The sequence below is a fragment of the Crocodylus porosus genome, unplaced genomic scaffold (genome assembly GCF_001723895.1).
Source record: "Crocodylus porosus isolate Cpor-Errol unplaced genomic scaffold, CroPor_comp1, whole genome shotgun sequence".
In the NCBI taxonomy this organism is placed as follows: Eukaryota; Metazoa; Chordata; order Crocodylia; family Crocodylidae; genus Crocodylus; species Crocodylus porosus.
The window spans coordinates 18,392,505-18,402,385 of NW_017728926.1; the positions used below are offsets into that span (position 1 = coordinate 18,392,505).

Sequence of the window (9,881 nt, forward strand, 5' to 3'; positions counted from 1 at the left end):
AGCAGGTATTGCTCCCTACCAGGCAAGAGCCGGTGAGTTCAGGTTTTTTTTTCTTAAAGGTCTGGAGTGAGGGTGGGCGGGGCAACCATGGGGGGTGGGTCAGGGGGCTCACGGCACAGCCCCCCATGTAGCATGGGACAGTGGGGATTGCCCCCCACTGGGCACCAGCTGGTGAGTGTAGAGTTTTTTTCCCCAAAGAGCCGGGAGCTGGAGCTGGGCAGGGCAGCCATTTCCGGGGATGGGGATGGGGCCTGTCCAATTTAGAGATCTGGCTAATTTGGCAGCAGCCAAATCTCTGAATCAGATTCGGCTGAATCGATTAGGGACAGTGATTCGAATCACCAGATTGAATCACTGTCCCGCAAATTGGCTGAATCTGAATCCAGAGTGAATGCTAGCAGCTTCACACAGGCCTATTAAACAGCACCAAACTGTGGAATCTTGATATCATCTCTTACTCTGACTAGTTGATACACTAGCCAGACAGACAGTGTTTCCAGTTGGAGAAACAGGGAAGGGAGTTGAGAAAACAAAGCATACTGCAGCCATTCTGTAGTTTGATGATGTACCTGGATCCTAGGTTACCTTTAACACACTTAATAGCATCGAAAGATCTCAGAACATATGTAAACTGAAGCACTGGGTGGTTATGCACACAAGGTTATTCATCACAGAGTCATGAATAGGAACCAGGAGTTTGTCTCACAGATTCCTGCTCTAAACACTAAGCAATAATGCTGCCTTCTCTATCTATCTGGACATCAATTAACATGTTGATATAATTTTCTTGTTATCTTTCAGAAACAAGAAGCATATGTAGTCTTGTTTCTAATACTGTGGCATGGACATCACTCTCCCCTTAAATGCCCTGTTACACAATCATGCATAGCACAAGGATTAGTCCAATGTGTCTGTCAGAACATGTCCCATACATAACTTGGAAACTACCTTTTTCCAAACACATGCAGTCCTTTAATCAAGCAACCAGTGGTCTGATGTGTTTTCAATAGGCCTTCCTATAGTTACAACATCTACCATTACTTGTTTACTAAACTGAAAGGAGGAGTCAGGAAAAGGTTATGACTCTTATGACTCATGTGCCAATAACATTTAATCCACACGAAGACTTCAGACAGTGTGTCCTATAATCCCAGCTGCAGCTGATTTACTCCTGTCCTATTTCCCACCCCTTGACAGTTCAGTGGCCTGTTCCTCTCATTGAGGGCTTCCAGCTGTAATCCCCAACTCCTCCCACAATCCCTCTTCATATAAAGCTGGACTAAGTGGCATATCTTCAGTTCCTGTTCTTTAGTTAGTGTTTGTTTGGCTTCAACTTCTGCTCCCGTAGCCTAATCATGTCTTTCAATTTCAAAGGCACTTGGAAACACATCAGCAATTGCAACTTTGACAATTACATGAAGGCATTGGGTAAGTGAAATTCTCTTACCCCCTACCTCTGGAGGTTTGAGCTTTACTAGAATCAAGAGGTGGTTAAAGCCTCTTTTCTCTGTAAAATGGGGATTGGAAAGGGGGGGGTTACATTTTATTTTTCTTCTCACAAAAGAATAACTGATCCATATGTAAGAAGGATTCTACCCTATACTCCTACCTGTGTCACCCATATAAGAATGGATATGATGTTATTTGTTATTCTATTTTGCTAGTAGCTTTCTAGTCTTCTTAAGCCTTGCTCTGGAGTTTGGTATGAGTTCTTAGCTGTGCCTTTCAAAGGAAAATTAGGTGTAACTGCAATTTTCTGAGGTCTCTACTAGAGTATGTTTTGTGTGTGTGTGTTTGGTTGTCATTCAAGTAAAAAAAATATGACATCCTGGTGTAGATGCAACTGATAGCTTTAAAACAAAACAACCCCCACCAAATGATCCCAAGTACAAGTACCACCTCTAAGTAAAACATTTGTTACGGACACAAGGAATACTACACTAAAATCTGCAATTGCTTCAGATATACATGAGTCATAAAGGAGAAAGGTCAACTTACAACAAGAAAATGAGAGAGTTAAAATATCGCTGTCTCTTAATTCCTCATGTAATAGGAGCATGGACCTCAGACACCTGTCAGACCACCAAGCTCACGAAATTACCATTTGTTTGGTTTGCATGGGGCAGTCGGGGGCAGCAGGGATTGCTCCCTGCCAGGCAGGTCCCAGCGAGTTCAGGGTTTTTTTTTTCTTAAAAGTCTGCAGCGAGGGTGGGCGGGGTAGCCATGGGGGGTGGATCAGGAGGCTCATGGCACAGCCCCCCATGTAGCATGGGGCAGTGGGGATTGTCCCCCACTGGGCACCAGCTGGTGAGTGCAGAGTTTTTTTCCCCAAAGAGCCGGGAGCTGGAGCCGGGCAGGGCAACCATTTCCGGGGATGGGTAAGCGGGCAGGGGATGGGGCCTGTCCAATTTGGAGATTTGGTTGATTTGGCAGCAGCCAAATCTCTGAATCTGATTTGGCCGACCGGCCGACCAATAGACTGTTCTGAGATCACTAACACTAAATCCCTGACTGCCTGCTTAACTACAGTTCTTTAAGAGGCCAAGAGATGTCTTCTTTAAGTGGAGGAAGAAAGGTAACAAAAGAAACAGCTGTGGTATCATAGCTGTAAAACAGCATCCAATTAAGGTCACCACAGGAGAGCAGAGTCAAGCCGTAACTGCCCTTCCCCTTGCTTCCCTGAGATAACTACTGGAGTTCTCTTATGTAAGCTGATTAAGGACAGGACAACATCAGAGGTGATGGGAAGACTCAGAAAAGTTTACGAATGCCAAATATTCTCATGATGAAAAGGTGTGTGGGCTGTATATTAATCTTCATTCAACCAAACATTGAAAGTAAAGTTTCTTGTGCAAGCAAAGAAATTTGGTGATGGTTAAATAGCACAAATCCTTGGGTTGTACACTCAACTGACATTCTAGATAATACTAAGTCCATTGGATGACCTGAAATCTATTGCCTTCCACATATTATTAATAAAGTAGAGTAAATTTAAGTACTACATTTCCAGCTAGATGATAATGGTAATAATCTGAGAGTGACAACATCTTCAGTTATAAGTCCTGGGCACTTGAATGTTGAATTCCTAAATCTCAGTCATGGAGATAAATTAGAATCATAGAAAATTAAGGTTGGAAGCAATCTCAGGAGGTCATCTAGTTCAACCCTCTGCGTAAAGCAGGACCAACTATATCATGTTACCCAAGGCTTTGTCTAGACAGGTCTTAAAAACCTCCAAGGATGGAGATTCTTATGACAATACTCATTGGTCTCCAGACTATGGGAGACCAGTCTGGCCTTCCGACTTCTGAAATATGTGGGAATAAGAGGGTCTTTCATTGTGGCACAGTTGGAAATTTAATCCAGAGATTTTCCTTAGGAGGTATAATGCTAACCAATAATAAAGTGGTTTGTTATGGTTCTCTTACCCTGCCTCCACTTACTCTCTCTGTTCTACTCAAAGTTATCTTGTATCTAGATCAGAAGCTTGCACTTATGTTCAGTAGTTTAGCTTAGAAGTGCCTTGCTTTCTAACAAACAGTGATGTGTCTATTGAATTAATATAATAATTGCATGGCTTCTGCAGCATTCTTGAGGTGGGGGTGGGTGAAGGAAGAGAAGGAAGGGGAGTACAGCCCTGATAACTGAAGAATAAAATTTCTTGAACACTAAGGAGTTTTAAAGGTAACAACTTCTATCTAAAGACTTGCAACTGCCACGTGAAAAGATAAATCCATTTCATACATGGCCCAGTAACCTGTTGCAGTAAAACCATTCTCAACAGGATCCTCTGCCTCTCAGACTTGCACTCACTTTCCAGGCTAGCTTGCCTGTATTAGTACTTTAAAAGACCAGTATGAGTGTGGACAGGGGGCAAAAACAGGAGCAGAGCGAAAAAAAGTAAGGTTAGCCATGTCTTCTGGGTGAGAAAACACAGAAATGGCAAAGCGTGGTTCAAAGAAGTACAGTTGGGCACTCCATTGGGCAAAAGAATCTCTGTATGGGAAGGTTTGAGATGCCTAGCCTAATGCACAACTTTCAGAGAGATCAATAATTAACTGCAATTAAACTCAGCTTCAAAATTACGAGATTTTGTGTGGGAGGGAGTTCTTAAGATAAATGCACACATGCAGCTGTACAAAGTCAAGTCTTGCTATGCTAGCATATGAGCAACACTGACTGATGAAAGACATACATGTATCTATTTTTAGTATCTATATAATGCGCAGAATGTTCCAGTTTCTTAAACTGAATGCATTAAATGGCTAACAGATGGTGGCTGTTATGAGCTGACTACTCCCAGGATTTGGGAAGAGGAAGTAACTTGAAGTTTTCAGCTTCACATAAATGTGCCAAATGTACTGTTTCTCTGTGACAGGGAACTGCCATGTCAACTAATTGTACTCAGAGTGCAAGTAAAGTTTGTGCCCCAAAAACGGAAGGTGGAGAAAACCATAGATCAAAGGAGGCCTGAGACTGTTCTTGGATGCTCTTTATCTTACTTGGTTTCTCCATCAGAATATAGCAGGCAAACAACCTTCCCAGCATGAGCTTAGCCAGAGAAGGAAAGCAAACTGTAGTGGGGGGCCTCTGCTTGAGCTTGTCAAACTTCACTAAAAAAGTAGCTAAGGTTTTGAATTGGGTCTTACAAGGATGGGGGCTGTGGATGGCATTTTAAAGAAAAAAATAGAACAAAAATTTGTCAACTGAGCCTGATGTTGCAAATTAATTGCTGTACACCAGCTGCTGGTAATTGGCAGTCCCTGGAAAAATGAAAGCCGTCCCTTCATATTGATGGTTAAAACACCTGGGGCGGTGGGGAATACAAAAATTCAAGCATTCTTATTGTCTACACAACCTTTTTTTTTAACAACCTGTTGTCCAAAACTTCCTTGCTCACTATATTCTAACTGTTTCAAAATGTAGGAGAAAGGTCTCAAATTTAAACCACACTTCAGATGTTGGTGCTAAAGTGATTAATAAATAAAAAAGCTGGATACAGATTAATGTAGAGGTGCTTAAAGCAGCAAGCAGCACTCAGTACTATAAGGTAGAGTTGGGGACCAGTGCATGATGGAGGTTTGCAGAGGAGGAATGATTGTCTGATGAATGTTGAAAAGTTCAATGGAACCAAAAGTCTGACCTTGCAATATAGATGCAACTTTCATCTGACTTCATATGGTAGTGGTGTCAGTAGTAGTAGTAAAAATACATAGGCCGAATGTATCTACCAGAACTTCCATCAAAGCAACTACAGCATCTGGGTTGTACTAATAATGGCAGAACTCCCTACAACTGCCAGAACAGTGTCACTGACACATGGCTATAATCTGCTGATAGTGAAAGACCAGCACTCTTTAAATGTTGAAATCTTACCTGGGAATGGTGCAACACAGAGTAAAATATTAAGCACGTACCTCCTCTCTTCAAGGAGATACTTTCCAGGAAAGACACTATAAAACCTTGTCAACCTTTCAAGAAGCACTAAGAACCAAAGTTGCTTTGTTTCTAGATAATGTTTTCCTTGAGAAGCTCTAGCAACATCTGTGTACATGGTTTTGTGTGTGTGGTTTATTTGGGTGGTTTGTGTGTTGTTTTTTTTAAACCCTGTAACAACAACTTTTTTGTTGTTGTGTTTTTTTTTATAAAGTTATTGACTTTGCTACACGCAATATAGCAAACCATGCGAAGCCATTGAAGATAATTACACAGAACAATGACTCATTTACCATCCACACCACTAATGCTCTCCAAGAGGACTGTGTCCAGTTCAGAATTGGAGAATGGTTTCAAGAAGATAATAAAAGCTTGGATAATAGAAAATGCAGGGTAGGACACAACGTACTCACTATATGAGGCAAAAGCCTAATCTGATGCACTGAAATGCTGAATCTTTACTGTAGGGTTGTACATCTCTGCCTTAGATCCAGGACAAGGAACTCTTCAGTTCCTGGGTTGGGGAGAAGGGTGCCACTCTCCTCTATAATGTGCTTATGAAACTTAAGGAAGTTGAGTAGCATGGGGTAGTGCCTCCATCCGTGTAGAGAAGAGTGATTTAGGGAGTAGAAATAATGCACTATTGCTTTCTTCTCAAATGCAGAGTTTGGTTACCTGGAACAATAACAAGCTCGTCCGCACACAGACTGGAGAGAAGAGCAATCGGGGTTGGACTCACTGGATTGAAGGAGATAATCTCTACGTGGTACGATCTACCTTATGTCAATTCATGGGTCTGTATGAAAGAGAACCCAAGCCATGGCAGCACCCTGAATCTTGTTTGACTGGCATGTTCCTTTACATATTTCTGCGCAGTGAACACGTTAGTGACTCTGGGATCTTGTAACGAGGACAGAGCAAGATCATTGTACAGTACATAATTCATATGTATATGTACCAGGCGGGGGAAGCGTCCTAGGGTTGCCGTGCTCTCCCCTAGCACCCCCTACTGTGCCAAGCTTGCGTTAACGCACCCTCGTTCTCGCCCGCCACGTCTTGATCTTTTGAAAGTTAAAGGGAGGATGCCTCTCATTTTCCTGGTCACTGTTCCTACTACCCTGATCCTTGATTATACAACGGGGTTCCGAACCCCCTAGCCTTATGGGCTACGCATGACTCCAACCACCTCTGTACCATGCCCCCAGCCTCGCAGATGTACTGCACACTGTTTGGTCTATCTCGCTCTCTGTGCCCTCTCTGGCGCCCAGGGTCTCCACAGCCCTCGTCTTTCAGCGCACCCTCTGTTGCTCGGGCACGTCACAGCCCTTGTCTCTCAGCCACGCCCCACAGGCGCTCTGGCTTTCTGCAGCCCCCTTTGTGGGGCTTCTCGCTGCCCCCCTCCTCTTCCGGGCTTCTCTGGGGTCTCCACGTGGCTGTGGCTCCTCTATGAGGCCTCCTCCATCCCTTAGCCTCACCCAGTCCTCCGGTTGTAAACCGTCAACCCAAATTCAAGCCCTTTGGCTATAACGTAAACCTAAGCCATCTGGCCATAATCACCTTCAAGTCTGTCACCGGGTTTCTCCATCTCTCACCTGAACAACTGCCTGTGCGTTCTAGCCTCTTCCTTTTTCTCACTCTGGCAGAGCCCCTACCCCTATGGCTGCTGGCAGGCAACTGCCTGCCTGGCTTCAGCCTGGGAGTTATATGGGAGCCAGGCCCTGCCCCTTCCGGTCAGCTGACTCCTACCGGTTACCCTGGCAACCCACAGCTGGTCTCCTCACTTAGGCTCCACAAGTAGCAGGCACCTCAGTGCCCTGCTACAGTATGTAAGGCCCTCTTATCTAGCTCTTTACAACAGGGACTAGTTAGAAGTATCAATCTGAGCAGTGTTGTCTTTTTCACTAAACTTTATTGTAGTGCTTTCTTAATCACCCTGTTGTTGGGGCCTTGGTGTAAACTGTCTGGGAACTGCAACCAAGCCTAAAAAACTTTAGAACAAACTCTAAGTAACAAACCTGGGAGTTCCTTTTAATACGTTCAGCTCTTAATGACACTGCTAAACTTCCACATTTTTTAATTAATTTTTTTTTATTTAGGCCCTATATAGATAATACAAGAGGTACAATGTTCAGAAATGTTAGAGACAGTAAATTCTATAGAGCTGGAAGTTTATGGATTAAATTAAGTAGGTAACTAGAGCTGTAAGGTAACATGTTATATAACTCTTTGTTTTCTTCCATTTTTTGGCAGGAGCTCCACTGTGAGGGCCAGGTTTGTAAATAGGTTTATAGGCGGGCATGATTTCTGACCGGCACTGAAAGCCAAGTTCAACTCTGAATATGTAACTCAATGAACCATGATATTTAACTGTACATGAGGTATAGAACACACCAGAGTTCAAAACTGCCTGACGGGGTTGTTGGTTTTCTTTCACTCCTAACACCTGTTGTACTTGACCCATTCGTAGCATACATGTATCCAAAGAAGTTGACCAGCCTTGAAGCTCTACTCTGCTCTTACTAGTGAACTCCTTGATATGAAGTCAAACTTGTACCCCTGTGGGTGGGTTTTTGCATGTAAGAAACAAACTAATACTGTTCAAAGCCACCCACCTGTAGAGGGCCGGGTCTTTGTATTTTAAAGCAACAACAACGAGTAAAAATAAAGCTACGTTTTTGGTAATAATGGAAAAGAAAAAACTGACTTCTAATAGTAATAAAGGACTAAAGCAATTGCTTTTTCTTTTTGAAACTTATTACTCCACTTATGGTTGACATGATGTTATTCATTAGACTACTTTGTATTTTGTCTGTTTTCTCAAACTAAAACTGATAATGGGGGGGGACATGGAGTAGGCTTCACTTGTTTACCAGCTGCCTTAATACATATTTAATGTAACTAGGGATTGTGTTAATCCGGGGTGGGCAATTATTTCGGGCGGAGGGTTTCCTGGCTTTGGCAAGCCACTGAGGGCCACATGGCAGGCAGCTAGGAGCAGACAAATACTAATTGTCTAGATTTTTTTTTTTTTTTTTTTTTTTTTTTTAGGTGCCACAGGCTGGATAGAATGGTTTGGCAGGCTGCATTTTGCCCACCCCTGTGTTAATCTCATATGTGTAATGGTAGCCCTCACTTCTAAGGACTCAAGCTTCCTGATGCCCTCTGGAGTACACACTATAAAATGGTATTAGAACACAGTACTATTTAGTTTCAAATGACTTTGAGTTGATCTGACACCAGGTAACGTTCTGAGTTGCTTTCAGAAACAGTGGGCTACAGTCTCATAATAACACTTCAAAGGGTCATTTGCCACGTTAAACTTAGTGAGAAGGCTGCCCTATCACTACACTAGGTGAAGGATGTTCCAGCTGCTGGCCAGTGCAGACAGAAGTGACCATTTTTGCCTGTTCTGGCTAAGGAAAGCCATTTATAGCTGTGGCCAAACACGTGCACAGCTGCAAACAGCTTTAAAATGGCTGACTGAGTGAAAATCTGACCCCTCATTGCAGTAGGTATCAGATAAAGATGTTACATAATGTAGTATTTTTTGTAACTTGTGTCTGGAGAGGTCCCAGCCTGTCGCTGTTTTCAGAATAGGAGGGGACAAAGGGAGCAGAGGGAGTTCAGACCGGGAGTTTTTCAGTCCCCCCTGAAGTAGGAGGAGGGCTCTAATTCACCCACCTCACCCTCAGCATCCTCTGGGGAACCCCAAGAACAAGCTTCCTTGGCTGCCTCCCCCCCAACCCCCTGCCCCATTCTGAAAACAGAAAGCGCTGACAGAAAGCCTGGCTGTTGCTATCAGAGCCCAGGCACCAAGATACCCCTCTGCCCCTGGAAGCGACTGTGAATTTCTGTTTGGTCTGGGGTAAGGTTGTAACTCAGAAGCTTTGCAGAAATTGTTCCAAGTTACAACTGGGAGCTGCACTTCTATCTGATGACTATGAGCTAAATGCTAAATATGATTAGACGCTGCACTTTTCCCAAAAACACAACTTTCCTGTAACCCTGATCTGTGACACTGAAGATTCCCTCCAGCAATCTTCTTCCTTAGTAACCTATACTCATTATGCCTGTGCAAGGTGGCCAGTATTCGTTTCAGATTTGGCCAGTTCAGGGGACAGTGATTTGATTCAGTGATTCCCGATTTACTGTCCTGATTCGATTTGGCCAAATGTCTGAATCAGCCAGGCCAGGCCCATCCCCCACCCCTCTTCCAGTCCAGCAATGGCTGCCCTGCTTGCCCCAGCTTCCAGCACTTGTAAAAAGCCCTGGCTCACTGGGTGCTGCCGGGCAGGGGGGGTGGGGTGAGGAATCCCTGCTGCCCCCCACTAACCCCACACTGTGCAGGGGGTTCTGCAAGAGCTGCCTGACCCCCCACCACTCCCCCAGCCCCCCACACAAGCCAGCTCCAGCTTTTTAAGGAAAAACCCCCCGAAAAAGCCCTG

General features: G+C 44.0%; 1 protein-coding gene across 1 annotated transcript; it reads left to right on the plus strand.

The window, feature by feature from the left end:
* The first annotated feature begins 1,270 nt into the window (after positions 1 to 1,270).
* RBP7 (retinol binding protein 7) lies at positions 1,271 to 8,422 on the plus strand. The gene is made up of 4 exons (XM_019541653.1): positions 1,271 to 1,428; positions 5,651 to 5,829; positions 6,101 to 6,202; positions 7,687 to 8,422. The coding sequence occupies exons 1-4, from the start codon at positions 1,356 to 1,358 to the stop codon at positions 7,717 to 7,719; spliced, it is 387 nt and encodes a 128-aa protein (XP_019397198.1). The 5' UTR covers positions 1,271 to 1,355; the 3' UTR covers positions 7,720 to 8,422.
* Positions 8,423 to 9,881: the final 1,459 nt, after the last annotated feature.

Excerpts from the sequence above, each read along its gene's own strand:
- RBP7 (XM_019541653.1), top strand. The coding sequence starts at position 1,356 with ATGTCTTTCAATTTCAAAGGCACTTGGAAACACATCAGCAATTGCAAC. Across the intron at positions 1,429-5,650 it reads CAATTACATGAAGGCATTGG|TTATTGACTTTGCTACACGC; the intron begins GTAAGTGAAATT and ends TTTTTTATAAAG. Across the intron at positions 6,203-7,686 it reads AAGGAGATAATCTCTACGTG|GAGCTCCACTGTGAGGGCCA; the intron begins GTACGATCTACC and ends ATTTTTTGGCAG.